At 46.8% G+C, this 24,919-nt stretch overlaps 1 protein-coding gene across 1 annotated transcript in view; it reads left to right on the top strand.

Annotated features, from left to right (window-relative positions):
* The first annotated feature begins 487 nt into the window (after positions 1-487).
* mapkbp1 (mitogen-activated protein kinase binding protein 1) overlaps positions 488-24,919 on the top strand; it is a 197,400-nt gene continuing 172,968 nt past the window's right edge. Inside the window, exon 1 of the mRNA XM_060828797.1 lies at positions 488-832. Coding sequence (XP_060684780.1) covers positions 716-832 — 117 coding nt within the window. The 5' untranslated portion in view covers positions 488-715. The remainder of the gene's footprint in view (positions 833-24,919) is intronic.

Raw genomic sequence — 24,919 nt, 5'->3', positions numbered from 1 at the left:
AGGTGTACTCGCAATGTGCATCGCTCTGGGTGCACTTGCAATGTGTATCAGTCAGGATATACATGCAAGGTGCGTTAGTCGGGGTGTACTTACAATGTGTGTCAGTCTGGGTGTACGAGCAATGCCTGTAGCAGTCTGAGTGCAAACGTAATGTGTACCTCCCTGGGAGTGTACGCGACCTATTTCTGTGAACTGGCTTTGTCCCAGTGAGTGGTAGATTGGGGACCGGTGTGACCCAGTGAATACTGTACAGTGTGCACTCGCTGTCTGTGCACAATCCGAGTCTGTAATGTTTGAGCATTGACGGAGGGGGCGATATCTGTGTGAGATCCGCTCGGGGATCGGGGGCTGAATAGGAGCTAATCGGCCCGGGGTAGGGGGGGTTGTTGCTGGTGGTGGTAGGGGGTTAGCTCTGATCGCTGGGCTCGGGGTGGGGATATTGGGGTTGGGGAGGGGAGGGAGGAGGTGTCTGCTGTGTGGACAGCCTGTATGTACCAGCACCGCCGCCCAGTCGAGTTGCCCGGCTCTCAGCCGGAGCATCCCGGGGAAATGCTGCAGGCGAGGCGGGCAGCGGCGGCGGGCGCTCGGCGTACGCTCCGCCGGTGAAACCCGGGGTGGGGGCACGGTGCAGCCGGGTTCCCCTTAAACCTCCCCCCCGGGGGTTGCGGGCTGGAAAGCAGAGGGAGGAGAAAGTAAAAGAGAGCATTGAGAAAGCATGGCTGAGCTCGGAACAGCTACCATCACCACCAGGATTAAAAAGCTGCTGCGCTCACCTTCCCTCAAACTGCGAAGGAGCAAACACCAGGCTGCGGGCAGGAATATCACTGACAAGGTGAGTGTCTACAGGACAATGTGAACACACACACACACACACACTCACACAGAGACAGGCACACACACACAGACGGATACACTCACTCACACAGACAGACAGACACACACATATATACATATACACAGACACACACTCACTCAGACACATTCACTCACTCACACAGACACACACACATATACACACAGACACACACACACATATACACACAGACACACTCACACAGACACATTCACTCAGACACACACACACTTATGTACATATACACCCACACACACATATACACACAGACACACACACTCAGACACATTCACTCACTCACACAGACACACTCACTCACACAGACACGCAGACAGACACACTCACACACACATGCGCACATATATACACACACACATACACACACAGACACACTCACACAGAGACATTCACACACACACAGGCACACTCACACACAGACAGACACTCACACAGACACACAAACACAGACACAAACACACTCACACACACTCACACAGACACACACACAGACACACACACACACTCATACAGACACACTCACTCACACAGGCACACACACACACAGATACATTCACACACGCGCACACACATACACAGACACACTCACACACACACACTCACACACACAGACATAGACACACTCACACACACAGACACAGACACACACACACACACTCACACAGATACATTCACTCACACACAGACACACATACACACTCACACACACACGCCCATATATATACACACAGACACACTCACTCACACACATATATACATACTCACACACAGACACAGACACACACACACACACAGGCACACTCACTCACACAGACACACACACAGACACACTCATTCACACACAGACACACTCACTCCCTCACACACACTCACACAGATACACACACTCACAGACACACACACAGGCACACTCACACACACACACACTCACACACACACTCACACAGATACATTCACTATCTCACACACACGCATATATACACACATAGACACATACACTCAGACACATTCACTCACTCACGCAGACACACACACACATATACACTCACTCACACACACACATATATACATTTACACACATACACACACTCACACAGATACACTCACTCACACAGACACACACCCAGACTCACTCACTCATACAGACACACACACACATATACACACAGACACACACACAGACACACTCACTCAGACACGCACACAGACAGACACACTCACTCACACACACACACACGCACATATATATACACACACAGACACACTCACACAGACACATTCACTCACACACAGGCACACTCACTCACACACACACTCACTCATATACACACACTCAGACAGACACACATGCATACACTCAGACACATTCACACACAGACACACTCATTCTCACACACAGACACACTCATTCTCACACACAGACACACTCACTCACACACACAGACACATTCACTCGCACACACACAGACACTTTCACTCATATGCACACAGACACACTCACACACACACATATACACACTCACACATACACACACTCACACACACACACACTCACACAGACACACTCATTCACACACAGACACACTCACACATACACACACAGACACACTCACTCACACACACACACTCACACACAGACACACTCACTCACACACAGACACACTCACACACACACAGGCACACACACACTCTCTCACACACAATACACATAGATACACACAGACCCAGATACACCCACTCACAGACACACATGCACTCTCACACACACACACACAGATACACACACATACACACACACAGATGCGCACACTGACATAGATACACGCACATATACACACAGATGCGCACACTGACATAGATACACACACACACACACACACCACACACACACCCTGCGCTGGGAGACAGCACAGTGTCAGTGTTCACGAAGACTGGTCAGTCCCCGTGTATCACTGTGGGGTTGAAGACATCAACATGGGCTTTGTTAAGCACCGGCGGTGTATTGCACCTCAGTTGAAAAGGACTGTTAAGGTGCTGCATGGTTTGGGGAACAAGCTGAGATGTGCAAAGCGTGCAGTGGTCAACACAGGTTGCTGGAGCGATGCTGCCTGAACTGCTGTGCTTTTCCAGCACCACTCTAATCCAGAGACAAGTTGCTGGAGAGAATTTGCAAAAAGATCACTGAAAAGTGCATTTTCTCTCTCTCTGAGCCTCCATGTGTTTGTCAGAGAGGGAGAGAGCACATTGTACCTGTGCTGTTTCAGCCATGGCTTCCCTAGCTCATCTCTGCTGGCTGTATCCCAGCTGGACATTGTATGGTTACTGGATTCTTCATAGAGTCATAAGGATGGACAGCACGGAAACAGACCCTTCGGTCCATCTCATCCATTCCGACCAGTTATTCTAAATTAATCTAGTCCCATATGCCAGCACTTGGCCCATATCCCTCTAAACCCTTCCTAATCATGTTCCCGTGAGCAATCTAACCCTGTCTGGGCTGGTCAGAGCTCACTCAGTCCCTGTCCAGAATGGTCAGTGTGCATTCTAGCCCTGTCCGGAATGGTCAGTGTGCATTCTATCCCTGTCCAGAATGGTCAGTGTGCATACTAGCCCTGTCCGAAATGGTCAGTGTGCATACTAGCCCTATCCAGAATGGTCAGTGTGCATACTATCCCTGTTCGGAATGGTCAGTGTGCATTCTATCCCTGTCCGGAATGGTCAGTGTGCATTCTAGCCCTGTCCGGAATGGTCAGTGTGCATTTTATCCCTATCCAGAATGGTCAGTGTGTATCCTAGCCCGATCCAGAATGGTCAGTGTGCATACTAGCCCTGTCCGGAATGGTCAGTGTGCATTTTATCCCTATCCAGAATGGTCAGTGTGCATTCTAACCCTGTCCGGAATGGTCAGTGTGCATTGTAGCAATACCCAGAATGGTCAGTGTGCATACTAGCCCTATTCAGAATGGTCAGTGTGCATACTAGCCCTATCTAGAATGGTCAGTGTGCATTCTAGCCCTATCCGGAATGGTCAGTGTGCATTCTAGCAATGTCCAGAGTGGTCTGTGTGCATTCTATTCCTATCCAGAATGGTCAGTGTGCATTCTAGCAATGTCCAGAGTGGTCTGTGTGCATTCTATTCCTATCCAGAATGGTCAGTGTGCATTCTAGCAATGTCCGGAATGGTCAGTGTGCATTCTAGCAATGTCCAGAATGGCCAGCGCTCAATCTACTGCAGTAAGGAGTGATTAGCACTCACTCCATCGCAGTAAGGAGTGGTCAGCGCTCACTTCACCACTTTCCAGGGTGGTCAGTGCTTAATCTACCCCTGTCCAGAGTGGTCAGCAATCACCTTGCACTGACCAGCTTGGTCAGTGCGCATTCTAGCAATGTCCAGAGTGGTCTGTGTGCATTCTAGAAATGTCCAGAGTGGTCTGTGTTCATTCTAGAAATGTCCAGAATGGTCAGTGCGCATTCTAGCAATGATGAGAGTGCTAGAATGTGCACTGACCACTCTGGACATCGTTAGAATGTGCACTGACCAATGTCCACAGTGGTCTGTGTGCATTCTAAAACTGTCCAGAATGGTCAGTACACATTCTAGAAATGCCTGGAATGGTCAGTGCACATTCTAGCAATGTCCAGAGTGGTCAGTGCACAGTCTAGCAATGTCCTGAATGGTCAGTGCATATTCTAGCCATGTCCCAAGTGGTCAGTGCACATTCTAGCAATGACCAGAATGGTCAGTGCATAGCCTAGCAATGTCCAGAGTGGTCTGTGTGCATTCTAGAACTGTCCGGAGTGTTCATTGCACATTCTAGTAATGTCCTGAGTGGTCAGTCCATAGCTTAGCAATGTCTGGAATGGTCAGTGCACTGTCTAGCCATGTCCCATGTGGTCAGTGCACAGTCTAGCAATGTCAGGACTGGTCAGTGCACATTCTAGCCATGTCCTGAGTAGTCAGTGCTCTTGCCATCCCATTTAAACTTTGCTGTCCATTGTGGGAACCATCACCTTCGATATAGCCGCCGCTGTTCCTATGCAGCACCTGTATGGACCTTGGTCATTTCGGATCTCTTGATCATTGGGTCTTGTCATTGGTGTTATTTCAGAGAAAAACCTGATGAAACTGGTGTCTGGTTTCAATGGAGAGAGAGCTGCTGCAGAGGATGAGAATGATCATGTTACTGATATATTTGAGGTGTCTCCAATGGAGGTCACTCTGGTTCGTGAATCAATCAGGCGTATTATGGCCATGCTATTATCATCAAGACAGAGTGTGGCTGTGAAATTTGTCACTGCTTTTTACTCCCGTGCTGAACTCAGGCAGGTCAACCTTGTACTCTCGTGTTTATTTGGGGCAAGTTTTCATATGGGGAGACCCACTTGAGAGAGAAGATTAAGAATGACATTCTCTGTGTCACAGTAAACACTTCCCTTCAGTGAATGCTAATCTGTTTCGTGAATAAACATCTCCATTCCCTGCTCATCCTCCTCACCCACTCCCCCAGCAATGTATAGGTTGTGGAACTTGGATGGAGCTGACAAGTGATTCCCCTGGGTGCCTCATTGGTGCTGGGCTCGCACTTGTCTGCTGTCGGATAATGAGGGGTACAGATAAGGTGAATGGCAGGTGTCTTTTCCCTAGGGTTGAGGATTTCAAGATACGGGGGCATACTTTTAAGGTGAGAGGAGAAAGACTTTGAAAAGACATGAGGGGCAACGTTTCTTTTACACAGAGGGTGGTTCGTATGTGGGATGAACTTCCCGAGGAAGTGGTGGTGCTGTTGTAACTTTTAAAAGACATTTGGATAAGTGCGTGAATAAGAAGTGTTTGGAGGGGTATGGGCCAAGCGTAGGCAAGTGGGACGGGTTCAGTTTGGGATTATGGTTAACATGGATTGGTTGGACTGAAGGGTCTGTTTCCGTGCTGTATGACTCCGATAACTCTATAATCTTCACCGTACAGCGACTGTCAGCAGTCTTGTTGGCTGTGGAGGTGCGTGAGAACTCCTGGAGATATCCCAGGTTCAGGCAGGCCACCTTTAAGTGGAGTCAACCAGGCGTGGTTCAGTCTTCCTCCTTCTTCCATTGACATGAAGGCCAATTACAACATAACCACTAACCTTCTGCAGAGTTCACCTACAACGGGGACAAGGAACTAGCTCCAATCCCAATGCGGACCAGGAACTCAACCAGTATCATTTATGAGGAAATCAATCTGGGATAAGGTGGATGTGGATTTGGAGTTGTAGATTCAAGGTCCACTCTAATATTTCAACACAATTAAGGTTGGTACTTAATTGGAGGAGAAAGTGAGAACTGCAGGTGCTGCAGATCAGAGCTGCAAATGTGTTGCTGCAAAAGCGCAGCAGGTCAGGCAGCATCCAAGGAGCAGTCGAATCGACGTTTCAGGAATGATTTATGAGCGGCACGGTGGCACAGTGGTTAGCACTGCTGCCTCACAGCGCCTGAAACCCGGGTTCAATTCCCGACTCAGGCGACTGACTGTGTGGAGTTTGCACGTTCTCCCCGTGTCTGCGTGGGTTTCCTCCGGGTGCTCCTGTTTCCTCCCACAGTCCAAAGATATGCGGGTCAGGTGAATTGGCCATGCTAAATTGCCCGTAGTGTTAGGTAGGGGGTAAATGTAGGGGTATGGGTGGGTTGCGCTTCGGCGGGTCGGTGTGGACTTGTTGGGCCGAAGGGCCTGTTCCCACACTGTAAGTAATCTAAAAAAAAAATTCCTGAATAAGGGCTCATGCCCGAAACGTCGATTCTCCTGCTCCTTGTATGCTGCCTGACCTGCTGCGCTTTTCCAGCAACACATTTTCAGCTCTGATACCTAATTGTAACCTTAGGAAATTGCTGTCTGTACAACGAACAGTTGAATGAAGGTCCTGCTATTTATCTGTCTCAGTTTGTTGCGGTGGGTGATATCATTTCCGGTTCTGATTCTGAGAGGTTGATAAATGGGGTCCACGTCGATGTGTTTGTTAATGGAGTACTGGTTTGAATGCCATGCCTCGAATTCCCGCGTGCATCTTTGTTTGACCTGACCCAGAAAGGATGCATAGTCCCAGTCAAACTCGTGTCCTTCTTCATCTGTGTGTATAGATACCAGCAATAGTTGCTCATGTATCCTGGTGGCTAGTTTCCTGCGGTTTGTCCACTGTAATGTTTGTTGCAGTCCTTGCAGGGTATTTTGTGTATCACATTCGTTCTGCTGGTTCTGAGAACGAGGTCCTTTACATTCATCAGTAGTTGTCTCAGTGTGGTGGTAGGTTTGTGGGTTCCCATGATGCCTAGGGGCCAGAGTAACCTGGTGGCCATCTCTAAAATGCCTTTCATGTATGGCAGGATGAGTAGAGTCTGCAGGCGTGTTGTGTCTTCCTGTTTAGGACTGTTGTGCAGGAATGGGTGGACTGCGCTTATCAGGTAACCGTTGTTCCTGAATACGTTGTATAAGTGTTTCTCCTCAGCTTCTCATAGTTTCAGGGGAGCTGCAGTGTGTTGTGGCTTGTTTGAATGGTGGCCTGAGGCAGCTCTGTTTGTGGGTGTTGGGATGGTTGCCTCTGTAGTTGAGTATTGTGTGTGTGTGTGTGTGTGTGTGTGTGTGTGTGTGTGTGTGTGTGTGGTCTGCAGTTATAGAGTCATAGAGATGGACAGCATGCAAACAGACCCTTCGGTCCAACCCGTCCATGCTGACCAGATTTCCCAACCCAATCTAGTCCCACCTGCTAGCACCCGGCCCATATCCCTCGAAACCCTTCCTATTCATATACCCATCCAAATGCCTCTTAAATGTTGTAAATTGTACCAGCCTCCACCACATCCTCTGGCAGCTCATTCCATACACGTACCACCCTATGTGTGAGAAAGTTGCCCAGTAGGTCTTGTTTATATCTTTCCCCTCTCACCCTAAACCTATGCCCTCTAGTTCTGAACTCCCCGACCCCAGGGAAAAGACTTTGTCTATTTTTCCTATCCATGCCCCTCATAATTTTGTAAACCTCTATAAGGTCACCCCTCAGCCTCCGATGCTCCAGGGAAAACAGCCCCAGCCTGTTCAACCTCTCCCTGTAGCTCAAATCCTCCAACCCTGGCAACATCCTTGTAAATCTTTTCTGAATCCTTTCAAGTTTCACAACGTCTTTCCGATAGGAAGGAGTCCAGAATTGCACGCAATATTCCATAAGTGGCCGAACCAATGTCCTGTACAGCCGCAACATGACCTCCCAACCCCTGTACTCAATACTCTGACCAATAAAGGAAAGCATACCAAACACCTTCTTCACTATCCTATCTACCTACGACTCCACCTTCAAGGAGCTATGAACCTGCACTCCAAGGTCTCTTAGTTCAGCAACACTCCCTAGGACCTTACCATTAAGTGTATAAGTCCTGCTAAGATTTACTTTCCCAAAATGCAGCACTTCACATTTATCTGAATTAATTCCATCTGCCACTTCTCAGCCCATTGGCCCATCTGGTCCAGATGCTGTTGTAATCTGAGGTAACCCTCTTTGCTGTCCACTACATCTCCAATTTTGGTGTCATCTGCAATCTTACTAACTGTACCTCTTATGCTCGCATCCAAATCATTTCTGTAAATGACAAAAAGTAGAGGACCCAGCACCGATCCTTGTGGCACTCCACTGGTCACAGGCCTCCAGTCTGAAAAATAACCCTCCACCACCACCCTCTGTCTTCTATCTTTGAGCCAGTTCTGTATCCAAATGGCTAGTTCTCCCTGTATTCCATGAGATCTAACTTTGCTAATCAATGTCCCATGGGGAACCTTGTCGAACGCCTTACTGAAGTCCATATAGATCACATCTACTGCTCTACCATCATCAATCCTCTTTGTTACTTCTTCAAAAAACTCAATCAAGTTTGCGAGACATGATTTCCCACGCACAAAGCCATGTTGACTATCCCTAATCAGTCCTTGCCTTTCCAAATACATGTGCATCCTGTCCCTCAGGATTCTCTCCACCAACTTGCCCACCACTGATGTCAGGCTCACTGGTCTATAGTTCCCTGGCTTGTCTTTACCCCCCTTCTTAAACAGTGGCACCACCTTAGCCAACCTCCAGTCTTCCGGCACCTCACCTGTGACTATCGATGATACAAATATCTCAGTAAGAGGCCCAGTAATCACTTCTCTAGCTTCCCACAGAGTTCTCGGGTACACCTGATCAGGTCCTGGGGATTTAACCACCTTTAACCGTTTCAAGACATCTAGCACTTCCTCCTCTGTAATCCAGACATTTTGCAAGATGTCACCATCTATTTCCCTACAGTCTATATCTTCCATATCCTTTTCCACAGTAAATACTGATACAAAATATTCATTTAGTATCTCCCCCATTTTCTGTGGCTCCACACAAAGGCCGCCTTGCTGATCTTTGAGGGGCCCTATTCTCTCCCTAGTTACCTTTTTGTCCTTAATGTATTTGTAAAAACCCTTTGGATTCTTCTTAATTCTATTTGCCAACGCTATCTCATGTCCCCTTTTTGCCCTCCTGATTTCCCTCTTAAGTATACTCCTACTTCCTTTATACTCTTCTAAGGATTCACTCGACCTATCCTGTCTAAGCCTTATATATGCTTCCTTCTTTTTCTTAACCAAACCCTCAATTTCTTTAGTCATCCAGCATTCCCTATACCTACCAGCCTTCTCTTCCACCCTGACAGGAATATACTTTCTCTGGATTCTTGTTATCTCATTTCTGAAGGCTTCCCATTTTCCAGCCATCCCTTTACCTGTGAACATCTGCTTCCAATCAGCTTTCGAAAATTCTTGCCTAATACCGTCAAAATTGACCTTTCTCCAATTTAGAACTTCAACTTTTAGATCTGGTCTATCCTTTTCTATCACGATTTTAAAACAAATAGAATTATGGTCGCTGGCCCCAAAGTGCTCCCCCACTGACACCCCAGTCACCTGCCCTGCCTTATTTCCCAAGAGTAAGTCAGGTTTTGCACCTTCTCTAGTATGTACATCCACATACTGAATCAGAATATTGTCTTGTACGCACTTAAGAAATTCCTCTCCATCTAAACCCTTAACACTATGGCAGTCCCAGTCTATGTTTGGAAAGTAAAAATGCCGACCAGAACTATCCTATTATTCTCACAGATAGCTGAGATCTCCTTACAAGTTTGTTTCTCAATTTCCCTCTGACTATTAGGGTGTCTATAATACAATCCCAATAAGGTTATAATCTCTTCCTTGTTTCTCAGTTCCACCCAAATAACGTTCCTGGATGTATTTCCAGGAATATACTCCCTCAGCACAACTGTAATGCTATCCCTTATCAAAAATCCCACTCCCCCTCCTCCCTTGCCTCCCTTTCTATCCTTTCTGTAGCATTTGTATCCTGGAACATTAAGCTGCCAGTCCTGCCCATCCCTGAGCCACGTTTCTGTAATTGCTATGATATCCCTGTCCCATGTTCCTAACCATGCCCTGAGTTCATCTGCCTTCCCTATTAGGCACCTTGCATTGAAACAAATGCAGTTTAATTTATTAGTCCTACCTTGTGTTGATTCACTTCTGTTCACAACTGTACCTGTCTCAGATCGATCTCTTTCCTCACTATCTCCCTGGGTCCCACCACCACCACCACCACCACCACCGCCCCTCCCTCACTAGTTTAAATCCTCCCAAGCAGTTCTAGCAAATTTCCCTGCCAGTATATTCATCCCCTTCCAATTTAGGTGCAATCCGTCTTTCTTGTACAGGTCACTTCTATCCCAAAAGAGATTCCAATGGTCCAAAAATGTGAATCCTTCTCCCATACACCAGCTCCTCAGGTATGCATTCATCTGCTCTATCCTCCTATTCCTGCCCTCACTAGTTCGTAGCACTGGGAGTAATCCAGATATTACTATCCTTGAGGACCTCGTTTTTAAATTCCTGCCTAAGTCTCTGTAATCTCCCTTCAGAATCTCAACCTTTTCCCTTCCTATGTAGTATGGACAATGACCTCCTGCTGGCCCCTCTCCCCCGTGAGAACATTCTGCACCCTTTCTGAGACATCCTTGATCCTGACACCAGGGAAACAGCACACCATTCTGCTTTATCGCTGCTGGCCACAGAAACGTCTGTCTGTACCTCGGACTACAGAATCCCCTAACACAATTGATCTCTTGGAAACCGACGTACCCCTCGTTGCATTAGAGCCTCTGTGTTGGTTTTCCGTTCTACCATGATGTGCAGAAATGGGAGTTGGTTATTGTTCTCTTCCTCTTTGCTGAACCTTGGCAGCTAGATTATCAACCACTAGTTCAGAAGGAAAGAGGCCATTCAGCCCATTGTGTCCGAGCTAGTCACCAAGCCCATTTTTTACTTGATCCCGACTCTCAGCATTTGGTCCATAGCCTTGTATATTGTGGTCCATCAAGTCCGTTAGAATGGCACGGTACCTCAGTGGTTAGCACTGCTGCCTGACAGGGGCCTGGGTTCGATTCTAGCCTCAGGCAACTCTCTGTGTGGAGTTTGCACATTATCCCTGTGACTGCGTGGGTTTCCTCCAAAGTTCTCCAGTTTCCTTCCACCGTCCCGAGAATGTGCCGGTTGGGTGGATTGACCGTGGGAAATGCAGGATTACGGGGATGGGGTGGGAGGCCTTTCAGAGGGTGGGCCGAATTACCTGTTTCCATGCTGTAGGAATTCTCAGTGTGACGGCCGTCACCTTGCTTTGGGTCCAATATGGACAGAACAATGCCATATCAGATACCTAGCACCGCTCATTCACAGGAGCCGTCACCTCCAATGTTGTCTTCGATGCCACCAAAACACAGCGTTTGATATTGGAAACTCTAGATTCCTGCAGTACTCCTAAATCCTCCTTGTTGCAGTCAGATGTAGTCGCAGTTTGTCCCAGACATTTTGATGTTTAGCAAATCGGGAATTTTGGGAACGTTGACCATAATTCCATAAGTTTTCAGATACTTATGGATAAGGACAAGAGTGGACCTCAGATTAAGGTGTTAAATTGGGGGAGGGCCAACTAGAACCGAATTAGGCAGGAATGGGAGAATGTGGATTGGGAGCGAGGGTGAGGGTGTTTGATGGTGATTCCACATCTGACTTGTAGGAGTCTTTTGAGGACCAGTTGATTAGAGTACAGGAAATAGAGCGTGGAAATGAATGACAGGAATGGCAGGATTCGGGAAACACTGGATAATGGAGACGTTGTCAGTTTAGTCAAAATGAAAGAAAAACCGTGGGAAAGAAAAACTGCTGCCTTGCAGTGCTAGAGACCTGGGTTCAATTCCCGCCTCAGGCAGCTGTCTGTGTGGAGTTTGCACATTCTCCCCGTGTCTGTGTGGGTTTCCTCCGGGTGCTCAGGTTTCCTCCCACAGTCCAAAGATGTGCAGGTCAGGTGAATTGGCCATGCTAAATTGTCCATAGTGTTAGGTGAAGGGGTAAATATAGGGGAATGGGTCTGGGTGGGTTGCGCTTTGGCGGGTCGGTGTGGACTTGTTGGGCTGAAGGGCCTGTGTCCACACTATAAGTAATCTAATCTAAAAACGATCTAAGGTCTAGGCAACTAAAAACAGATAAATTCCTTGAAGAATATAGAGAAAGTAGGATGGAGCTCACATGGGGAGTTAGGAGAGTTAAAAGGGGCTATTGAGAAACCCAGAGGGTGAAGGAGAACCCTTGAGCATTTTATACATATATTAGAAGCAAGAGAGGAGCTAGGGAAAGAGAAGACCCTCTCAAGGGTAAGGGAGGGAGGTTATGTCTGGAGCCAGAGGACATAGTTCAGATCCTTAATGAGTACTTTACATCGGAATTCACTAAACAGAGGGTTGTGAGGGATATTGAAGTTAGGAAAAGATGTGTGAATACACTCTGACAGGTCAACATAGTGAGCGAGGAAGTGTTGGGTGTCTTGAAATACATTAAGGTAGGCAAGTCCCCAGGGCCAGAGGGGATCTATCCCAGGATGCTGTGGCAAGCAAGGGAGGAAATAGCTAAGGCCTTAACAGATGTCTTTGTCTCCTCTTTGGCCTCAGACAATTTCCAGAGGACTGGAAAATGGCCAAAGGTGTTCCTTTGCTTACAAAGGGGACCCAGAGATAATCGAGGTAATTACAGGCTGGTAAGCCTGCCCTCAGTGTTGGGGAAGCTGTTGGAGAAGATAATGAGAGGCAGGATTTATTCAGATTAGGAAGCGAATGGACTTGTTAGTGATCTCACCAACTTCACTGAGTGTTTTGAGGAGGTGACATGAATGATTGATGAGGGGAAGGCAGTGGATGTTGTCGACATAGCTTTAGTGAGGCATTTGATAAAATCTCTCATGGCAGGCTGGTACAGAAGGTCGAGTCTCTTGCGATGCAGGCGAGAGGGCTAAATGGATACAAAACTGGCTTGGTCATAGAAGAGAATAGTGGCGGAAGGTGCTTTTCTGAATGGAATCAGTAACTCGTGGTGTTCTGCAGTGATCAGTGCTGGGACCTTTGTTGTTTATAATACATATAAATGATCTGGAGGAAAATGTAAGTGGTCTGATCAGTAAGTTTGTGCTTAGTACCAAAATTAGCAGAGTTGCAGATAGTGAGGAGGATTGTCAAAGGAGACAGTGGGGTAGAGATAGATTGCAGACTTGGGCAGAGAAGTGGCAGATGAAGTTCAGTCCAGACAAATGCGAGGTGATGTCTTTAGGAATATCCAATTCAAGAGCGAATTCCGCAATAAATGGCAGAACTCTTAGGATCATTGACGTACGGGGGATCTGGGCGTACAGGTCCACAGTTCCCTGAAAGTGACAACACAGGTGGATAAAGTGGTCAAGATGGCACACAGCATCAAATATAAAAGTTGGCGAGTTATGCTACAGCTGTATAAAACTTTAGGTTGGCCATATTTGGAATATCGTGTGTCGTTCTGGTCCCCACACTACCAGGAGGTGGATGCTTTGGAGAGGGTGCAGAGAAAGTTTACCAGGATGTTGGTGGGTCTGGAAGGTTTTAATTATGAGGTGAGGTTGGATAAACTCGGATGGTTTTCACCTGAAAGATGGAGGCTGACGGACGACCTGATAGAGGTCTACATAATTATGAGAGGCATGGATAGGATTGATAGTCAGAGGGTTTTTTTTCCCAGATTGGAAAAGTCAACTACAAGAGGGCACGGGTTCAAGGTGAGAGGGGGAAAGTTTAGGGGAGAAATGCAGGGGAAAGTTTTTCACACAGAGGGTGGTGGATGGCTGGAATGCACTGCACATGGAGATGGTGGAGACATGTTTAAGGAATATCTTGATAGACATATGAATGGGAGGTAAACAGAGAGAAAGAAGCTGCATATGAGCAATAAGTAGTGGGTCTAAATGAGGATTTGGAATCAGTGCAGGCTTGGTGGGCCAAATAGCCCGTTCCTGTTCTGTGTTATATTGTATAAATATAAATTACTGCAAGTTATGTTGTACCTCAGGTAATTTAAGAGCTTAGATTTTTACCTGTGGCTCTGAGCTAATTTTCTCAGGCTGATGGTATCAATCAACTCCCTCAGTTGTACATCCTGTCTTTCTCACCATGAGCAATTTTTTGCTCGTGGAATTTTGATACTGGAGACTGACTGCTGCTTTTTGACTTTTCTCTACTTGGGAATAAATCAAAGGTGCGCCAGGAATCTCAGGCATGGGCCCATAACTCATGGCAGGTAGTCTTTAAGATTATCAGCGGTTCCGCCCCTCTCCAGCACCGAACCTCGCAGAGAGTGTGGGCCCTAGCCGAGAAATGTACGAGATTTTCTTGATTATTCTTTGAAACCCTCCTTCTATTGAACCGCTTGGTGAGTCAGTAGAAAATGGTTCAGCTTTCTCCTGAGGAACATTGTGAAATGAATTCAGAAGAACTGCTTGTGTGCTCCCTCCAGGATGGTTAACCTGAACATTTGCTGAATAAACTGCAGCATTACTTTGAGCAAGAGCTGTGGAATTTGTAGCCTAAGGGATACATATTACTAATTAGGTTTTGCTGAGGCTAGCCCTTTGTGTGACTAATTGACGCACAGTGATTCAAAACATCACAGAGTGAAACTATGAAGATGGGAATGAAAGCTAAGTGTTCCACAACGAGAAATCCAGAATTCAATGAGACAGTGTTGGGATTGCTGAGTAGAACTGGCAGCATCTGTGGATGGAGAACCGCATAACGTTTCAAACCTGTGAGTTTTCATCAAGTCTGGTGACAACTGTGCAAGCCACAATGTGGGTACAGGTCTCTCTTAAATCAGTATTCTTCCTAAAACAGATGTACACAGCCCTTTCACTCAGAGTATCACTCCTTCCAAAGTAAATGACAAAGTCAGATTGATTAATTTCTATTGCTTCCTCCCCCTATTATAATATATTTTTGTTTAGTGTTTTTATTTAATTTGCACACTTTGATAGTTTATTGGGAAATCTCGAGGGAAAACATCCAGTGAGAGAGACTGGACAGCCACTGAAGCTCCAGATTAATCGTTCAATTTATGTTAATCCAGCTCCCTCACACTGTCACTCACTAACCCCCTCCCCCAGCACCCTGTGTTACTGACTCTATCTCCCCTGGTGTTAATCCAGCTCCCTCACACTGTCACTCACTAACCCCCTCCCCCAGCACCCTGTGTTACTGACGGTATCTCTCCTGGTGTTAATCCAGCTCCCTCACACTCACTCAGTAACTCCTCTCCCCCAGCACCCTGTGTTACTGACTGTATCTCCCCTGGTGTTAATCCAGCTCCCTCACACTCACTCAGTAACCCCTCTCCCCCAGCACCCTGTGTCACTGATTGTATCTCCCCTGATGTTAATCCAGCTCCCTCACACTCACTCACTAATCCCTCTCCCCTAGCACCCTGTGTCACTGACTGTATCTCTCCTGGTGTTAATCCAGCTCCCTCACACTCACTAACCCCCCTCCCCCAGCACCCTGTGTTACTGACTGTATCTCCCCTGGTGTTAATCCAGCTCCCTCACACTCACTCAGTAACCCCTCTCCCCCAGCACCCTGTGTTACTGACGGTATCTCTCCTGACGTTAATCTAACTGAGGGCCCTGTGAAACATTGCAGGTTTGCCAGTAGTTGGTTACCTGCCCATCACAGCAGAGAATTAGTTTGAAAGGACATGCAAGCCTCCTCTCCTACCCTTGGCCCACAGTCTGTGCTGTAAAAGCCTACACAGCTTCTGGACTCAGCTGCACCTGCCTGCCTTTAATTGCTGTTTTTCCTGAACTTTGAAGCCCATGTCTGGCCAGCATCGTGTTTAAATGGCTGTTGTAGACTCGGCAGCGAAGCCTCATTTACATTAACTCTCATTACATCATCCACCTTAAGAAACCAAGACTTTTTATCGGGGAGGTGGGGCATATCACCAGCGCTTCACCAGAGACGTTACCTAGTCGTGGTGACGAAACGTCTGAAAGCAAACCATCCAGCTCAGGGAGCAAACTTGCATCCATATCACCAACCTGAGCTATGAATCTTCTCAAAAAGCACTGACTCATTGAGCTCCCTGCCCTCCTTTCACCTCCAAATCGGCCTTCTTTAATGTGTCCAGTTCATTGCGATGGAACTGAAAGCTGGTTATGTCGCAGCAGTTTGGGTTCAATTCATTTAGTCATTAGGCAGTACAGAACTTGCGTATTGTTTAAGAAAAACAGATACTTTTTGTTACAGCTTACTTGAACTAGTCAGGATAATTTGCAAGAATACTAATTTCTGTGGAAAAAAAAGCACTCTGTATGGGGAGAGTGCTGATTGTTTGGCAAGGGGACTTGTGGTAGGGGTGTACAGGAGAATGCACTGGTAAATGATGATTGACAAATAAATGTCTGACAGAAAAAACAGGCAGATGCAATCTGCTGATTTCAACTCCACAAAATAGGTCACCACATTCACTGGTTCGTTTCTTGGGGCAATGTCTCAGCTAATCAGAGTCAACCTGCCTGTTTTAAAAATTAAGGCCTGACAGTTAACTGTCAATCATAATTTAGTTACGCATTCTCCATGGCAATGCATCTACCAATCAGATTCCACTTGCCAACCAAGTAGCTGCCTCCATTTATGCGGCATAAATGTTGATGTGTATCAGGCAACTTTAGGTAATTTTGCTAACTTACCTCCAATCCATCCCCCCCCACCCCCACCCCCACCCTGGTCACTGTTCTAAACCCTGCAGTGCCCCCTCGAGAGCTCTCTTCTTCTCTACTTGTTTCCTCTTATAGATCAACTTTACACCTGCCACATTGGCTACATGTTTGGCACCTGTCCTTCTGTCTCCTCTGTTTGGATCAATGTCAAATTTGCTTGATCCTGTGCAGCACATTTGGGTGTTTAACTGCATTCAAGGTGCTTTAGAAATGCAGGTTGTTGTTGTTTTGTACTATCAGGAAACAGGTGACACACAGGCAGGCAGCATCTGCAAGGAGAGAAAAACATGTTTCAGGTATGAACCCCCGTCGTGAGAATTCTATGTTCTATCCTGACTTGCCTGCTCTCCTGAGGGAGTTGCTGTGTGTTTCTGGGAGTTCCTGTTTTTGTTTTGGCTTATCAGTATCTTTAGTATTTTGCCTTTTGATATTAACACTTGTTACATTAAGTTTGCTTGTTGTGAAAGTCTCAGTTTGCTGCTAGTTAAATATATTAATGAGGTCACATTCGCACATGCACTGTGCAAATTTGCACTGAGACAGTGGAAATAATTTAGCTTCGCAGTCTGTTTTCAAGTACTCTTTATTTAGTCTGGAGAACTGCAAGTGCTACCCTTCTTGCGTCGATGTCATCATTAAAATCTTTCGTGAAGAACACTTTCTCCCACATTAGGAACAGAGTAAAGGCATGGTCTGATACATCTGCTGTAATAATCACTCCAAGGTTAGTTCCAAAGAATGCTGCAGGGGAGGGCGAGATCTGTGAGTACCTCGTCAGTTAGAATCATAATGAGCCACCCAGAAAACACACATACAGGCGCACAGACACACACACAGATACACACACACACAGAGGCATACAGACACATATACACACAGACACACGCACGCACACATACAGATGCACACATACACACACAGACACACGCACACACACATACAGATACACACACAGGCGCGCACACAGACACAGGCATATAGACACATACACACACAGACACACGCACACACACATACAGATACACACACACAGGCGCGCACACACACAGACATACAGACACATACACACACAGACACACGCACACACAGACACACGCACACACACATACAGATGCACACACACACAGACATACACACATATACACACAGACACATGCACATACACACAGGCATACACACACAGACACGCGCACACACACATACAGATACACACACAGGCGCGCACAAACACACACACACACACACACACACACACACACAGGCGTACACTCACACACACACACACACACACACCCACATAGTCTCTGCAATTCTTAGTCTTTAAGTCATACAAATTCCACTAATTCACGCTTGCTTCAATATTTCTGTCCCTTTGTTCCCTGCTTCACCTCTGATGCCTATCTGTATCTCTAGGCGAAAGTGAGGCCTGCAGATGCTGGAAACCAGAGTTTAGATCAGAGTGGTGCAGGAAAAGCACAGCAGGTCAGGCAGCATCCGAGGAGCAGGAAAATCGACGTTTTGGGCAAAAGCCCTTCGTCAGGAATGGCTATATCTCTGTCTCTTGCTCTTTTGCTCCCTCTTATTTTGTCTCTGGTCTCACTTTCTTTCTCGTTCTCTCTTTCTGTCTGTGGTTTGATCCCCTGACTCTTGGCATCTCTTGATTTTTACCTCTCCTGCTCCCAGTCTTTCCCTCATCCTTAATCCCGTTTTGGTTATCTGTTCTATCACTTGCTTTCTCAATCCTTCGCAGCCAGTGCTCCATCTCCTTAAATCAAAGGAAAATACTGTAGATGCTGTCAGTTTGAAACAAAAGTAGAAATTGCTGGAGAAACTTGGCAGGTCTGGCAGTATCTGGGGAGAGAAAAGCAGAGTTCAATGTTCAAGTTTATTTGTTTTACTTTGCTTATTCACTCATAGGGAGTGGGCGTCACAGGCTGGGCCAGAATAATCACTGCCCCTAGTTGTCCCTTGAGAAGGTGGTGGTGAGCGGCCATTTTGAACCGCTGCAGTCCACCTGCTGTGGGTTGTCCCACAATTCCCTTAGGGAGGGAATTCCAGGATTTTGACCCAGCAGCAGTGAAGGGAAGGCGATGTATTTCCAAGTTTGGATGATGAGGAGGGGAACCTGTGGTGTTCCCATGTATCTGCTGACCTTGTACTTCTAAGTGGAAGTGGTGGTGGGTTTGGAAGGCACCGGCTAAGGATCTTTGGAGACTTTCCACAGTGCACCTCACAGATATGGTTTCTTCAGGACTGTGTTCTCCTCCTTCACTAAATCTGTTTTCACTTTTGCCTTGGTGACTTCTGTGTTTAAGACCCTCTCTCCAAGACCTTCCCTAGCACAGCCTGAAGCGAGCTACAAGGTTCAGGAGCCACCATGTTCTGCTTTTTCACTTTAGTCAGGCTGGGCCTCAGGGACCCAGTGATGCCACATGCCTTTAGTTGCCTACGTGAGGTTAGATCATGTGCCAGTTGTTTCCTGCCAATCCTGACTGGATGTTTTATGTACTGGGAGCTGCCTGTGGACTTTCTATCTTTGTGTGTTGTGTCATGAATCTCCCTCTTGTTTTTCCCCTCGTGGAGTTCCTTGTATGGCTGATCTTGCTCATAGGTTTCTGTAGGCCCATGATCCTCAGTTTCCATGGTAACCTTCCCTCCCCGGAAAACATTTATTGGATTTGCATGTATTAACCTCACAAGCTCCACCCATCCAGGGCAAAGATGGAGGAGTGGACACTGCCACACATTTGGGGGGGTTGTGACCGGGTCTATTGGTTGAGGATGTGGATTGATTGAATGAGGGAGGGGTATTAGGTTCCACGATGGTGGATTTGGACTGGCCAACATAGCCCAGACGAAATTATTTTAACTTTCTTTTGTAAAGGCAGAGAGTTTGGGTGCCGGTAATAAAGGCACTGAAGAGGTCAGGACCAGGACAGTAGGGTCTGCTGATTTCCAGTACCATGGGTGGCTGATTTTACAAAGCATTTACAGCACAGGAACTGTCAATTCTTGCTGTTTGTGCCCGTGTTCACGATTCCCACAGACATTTCCCTCTTTATTGGTTCCTTTCCACAAATCCTTCTGCTCCATTCTCCATCGTGTGTGTTTCTGACTCGACGGAATGGATCTATGCTATTCACCTCAGCTACTCCCTGTGGCATGGGCGCAGTCAGTGCCCCATTCTAATAAAGGGTCCTCCCATTGACAGTCTCTGCTGTGCTGAGGGCCACAATCCTGATGCAAGAAACGTGTGAAACAGGAGCGAGAGTGGGACCGTCCAGCCCCTTCAAGCCTGCTCACTGTTCGATAAGATCCCAACTCATCTGGTTCTGATGTCAATCCTACATTCCTGCCTGCATCAAAAACTTGTTTGTCAAGAATCGATCTAACCCCACCTTATAATTATTCAATAACCCTGAGCCCCGGCTCCCTCTGGAGAAATTTGATCCACGTTCATGAACTCCTGAGAGAGGAAAGAAATCCTATCTCCATTGCACATCCCTACGATGTTCAGCCCTTCCTGATTTGTCTGATTTCCCCCTCACCAATTTGACCTGATTTGTATAAAGCACTGATGGCACCTGCAGCTGAACACCCTTGTATAATAGCAATATTTATTTCAGTGAGGAGCTGACTTGCAGCTTAATTGAAATTAGAAGCTGGGATGTTTGGCATTCCTTACCTAGATACTGGCTGCGTTGTTGGTACCTGCTGTTCCTGGTGCAGATAGAAATTGTGTTCTATGTACATTCACAGGAAATGAGAGTCACTGGCTGGGCCAGCATTAGTTACCCATCTCTAGATATCCTATAAAAGCTGGTGGTGAACTGCCTTCTTGATCCACCGCGGTCTTTGGGTTGTGGGGACAGCTGCAATGTTGGTAGGAAGGGAACTCTAGGATTTGGACCCAGAAATGCTGAAGGAATGCTGATAATTGAGTATAGTTTGGAGGGGAACTTGCAGATGGTGTTCCCATGTATCTGCTGCCTTTGTCCTTTTCGATGCAGTCCTGGATGATGATGTTGTTGAAGGAGTCTTGGTGATTAGCCGCAGTGCATCTTGCCGATAATACACACTGCTGCTACTGAGCGTTGGTGGTGGTGGGGGGGAGTGAGTGCTTGTGAATGTAGTGCCAATCAAGTGGACTGCTTTGTCCTGGATAATGTCAAGTGTCTTGAATTTTGTTAAAGCTGCAAATGTCCGGGCAATTAGGGAGTATGCCATCACACTCCTGAGTTGTGCATTTTATTGGCTATTTGTGGTATAGGCGCACCATGGATTGCACTTTCTGGTAGACTGTCACCAAACGTTCCACACTTAAACCGGTGAAGGGATACAAATACATACAACCTGCCTGAATGGTCAATCGTCCCAGAATATCCTTAAATGTGCAGTCAATTTATAACACCCATAAAATGATCATTGACCTGTATGTACAATGACTTAGCAAATGTACTAATCATCTGATTGAAATACCCATGGCTGATATTTTTATTTCTATTTTTTACAAAAAAACACTTCCATGGGATGCGGGTGTCACTGGCCAGGGCAGCGTTTTGTTTCCTGTCTTTAATTGCCCTTGAACTGAGTGGCTTTCTAGGTCGTTTCAAAGGGCAGTTAAGAATCCACCACATTGCTGTGGGTTGGAGCCACATGTCGACCAGACCAGGTACGGATGGCAGGTTTCCTTCCCTAAAGGGCAGGGGTGAACCAGATCGATTTTTACGACACGGCCACCAATCCACCAGCTTTTAATTCCAGATATTCAGACCTGCCTCTGACCCTTCAGTCTGAATTTACTACTCCAGAGATGTTACCAACACTCGATGATAGTTTTGTGGTTACCATGACTCACTTTCAATTACAGATTTATTAATGAATTGAATTTCGACTCCACCAGCTGCTGTGGTGAGGCTGTTGAAGTGATGTCCCCAGGGCATTCATCTGGGCCTCTGGGTTATGTGACCACTGTGTTCCCCCCCCCCTCTGTAAATGAAATGGTTAAGTCCTGACTTCCTGTATCTTGCTGAAGAGGATGCTACAGAACAGACTGACTTTGGCATGAAACACTGCAGCGCGACAGGACCTTATATAAAAAAAGCTTCCTGTGGGAAGTGTTGCCCTGTGTTCATGTTCCCTCTTGTCCCACTCCTTCAGTTGTCCCAGCCTTTTCCGAAGGCCACGAACTGTTGCCTTACTTTTGACCACTTGCCCAGTTTGTGTGTGAGCCTGAGTGGAGGAAGGCAGGCTGTTGAAGTCGAGCTTAGACAGCACGCTTTTCTGTGCAGGAATTGAATTGCTTTGACCATGGTATCTCATACCACCGTGAGTTAATGACGCGTTTCAAAGATCCCAGAGGGTCGTGCTGATTGAGTTCCACTTGCCCAGTGCCATTGAGTTGCTACACTCCCCACTGATGTGTAGCAGGGAGTGTGTTTGCCCTGGTGACAGTACTAACAGCTACAGGCAGGGGCGCTGTTCCTAAGCACGGCAACTAGTCAGTCGTCCTCGGTGAGAGCAGCTCTCATTACCACCGGTGGATTGTTACCATGGTTACCTTTGCATGGCGATATCCCCAAGACTCTAATTTTATGAAATGTACTGCTGTTCAGGGCATGCCTCACAGTGGTTGGTCATTTTCTCCTTGTATGTGGTATCTGTCTACTTGGCATTGTGTGTGGCAGAGCTGAATTGATCCCCTTTGTCTCTGGCAGCAAGGTCTCATACGAAACATACAAATTAGGAGCAGGGGAAGGCCATTTGGTCCATCAATGCTGCTTCGGTATTATTTAACATCATGGTTGATCTGATTGTAAACTCAATTTTCCATTCCACTTACCCCCCGATAACCTTTCACCCCCTTACCAAGAATCTATTCACCTGAGCCTTAAGATGAAGTTCAAAGACTCTTCTTCCAGAGTGATAGGGAGAGGTTGAATAGGCAGATGCTGCTTTCCCTGGAACGTCGGAGGCTGAGGGGTGACCTCATAGGGGTTTATAAAAACATGGGGGGAATGGATAGGTTGAATAGCCAAGGTCTTTTCCCCAGTGTGGGGGAGTCCCCAACTAGAGAGTGTAGGTTTAAGTTGTGAGGGGAAAGATTTAAAAGGAACCTAAGGGGCAACCTTTTCCCTCAGTGGGTGGTGCGTGTATGGACTGAGCTGCCGGAGGCTGGTACAATTACAGCATTTAAAAGGCATCTGGTTGGGTATATGGATAGGAAGGGTTTAGAGGGATATGGGCCAAATGCTGGGAAATGGGAGTAGATTAGGTTGGGATATCCGGTCAGCACTGACGAGTTGGACTGAAGTGTCTGTTTCTTTCTGTGCTGTACATCTCTGTGAGTTACAAAGATTTGTGATCTTCTGAGCAAGTTATTTTTCTAATCTTTGTTATTAATGGATGACTCTTAGCTTTTAAGCTGTGTTTAAAGCAGTTCGCGATTCTCCCACATGAGGAAGCATCCTCATCCAGCTGTTGAGACCCCTCAAAATCTTGTAGATTTCAACCACGTTGCCTTTCACTCTTCCAGAATCCAGCAGATATAGGCTCAGTCTGTCCTGCCTTTCCTCATCACACAATCCACCCATCCCAGGGATTAGTCTAGGAGACCTCTAAACTTCCTCCAAGGCATTTACATCCGTCCTTATATAAGGCCTCCAATTCCCTACAGTGTGGAAACAGACCCTTCGGCCCAACAAGTCCACACCAACCCTCCAAAGAGCAACCCACCCAGACCCATCTCCCCCTGATTAATGCACCTAACACTACGGGCAATTTAGCATGGCCAATTCACCTGGCCTCCACACCTTTTGGACTGTGGGAGGAAACCGGAGCACCCGGAGGAAACCCACGCAGTCACGGGGAGAATGTGCAAACTCCACACAGTCACCTGAGGCTGGAATCGAACCCAGGTCCCTGGTGCTGTGAGGCAACAGTGCTAACCACTGAGCCATCGTGCCACCGAACTCAGTTCTGCTATTCTTGTCACACTGATGCCCTATATAATTGAAAAATGCCCTCCCTACTCTTGCATTTGGTTCCCCTCGCAATAAACCATAACATTCTACTCACTTTGTTAACTACTTGCCTGTAACTGCATGGGACATGTACACCAGACTACCCAGATCTCTCTGCATCTCAGAGCTCTGTAACCTCCATGTCTTTGGTTTTTTCATCCAAATCATTTTTATAAATTGTAAACAGTCAAGGCTCCAGCAATGATTCCTGTACCACTCAGCTCATTTTGCTAATCAGGAAAATATCCATATGTGCCTACTCGCTGTTTCCTGTTAACTAGACAATTTTCTTTCCATGTTACTCCTTACACCTTAAGTCTTTATTTTCCAAAATAGCCTTTCACAGAACAGATTATCAAATGCCTTCGGGAAATCTAGGTAAGGTACATCCATGTGTTTCCCTTTGTAGAGAGCATGTGACATCTTCTGACTCATCAATTTGGAAATGAGATGTGACCAGCCATTCTGTGTTGTGTCTTCTAGGCATGTTTTCTTCTGTTCCTGCTCACATGGGTTCTGACCTAATGCAATGCGTGGCGGAGAGGGTTAGATTAAGAATTTCTCTTTTTAAGAGTTAGGGCTGAGGCAGCCGAAACTTGCTGTTCACCGAATGAAGAAAATCAGGGATGTGCAAGAGGTAGTAATGTAAGGCCTGCAGAGTCCTGGGTGAATTCCAGCCGGAGGAGATTACAGGGAGCAGGCTAGGCCCTGAGGTGATTTGACCACATTGGCGAGAATTTTAAAATCTAGTGAGCCCTGGGCAGCCAAAGAACTCAATCCAAAATGAGCGCCCCACAGTCTTTTCTTTTAGTCCTTATACAGCACAAGTTAGATACGCAGCTCAACAAAACCCCCCAGACGCAGTGCCACCCTGT

The sequence above is a fragment of the Hemiscyllium ocellatum genome, chromosome 8, assembly GCF_020745735.1.
Source record: "Hemiscyllium ocellatum isolate sHemOce1 chromosome 8, sHemOce1.pat.X.cur, whole genome shotgun sequence".
NCBI lineage: Eukaryota > Metazoa > Chordata > Chondrichthyes > Orectolobiformes > Hemiscylliidae > Hemiscyllium > Hemiscyllium ocellatum.
Note: the sequence above shows the minus strand (reverse complement) of the source record. Positions and strands in the feature narration are given on the sequence as shown.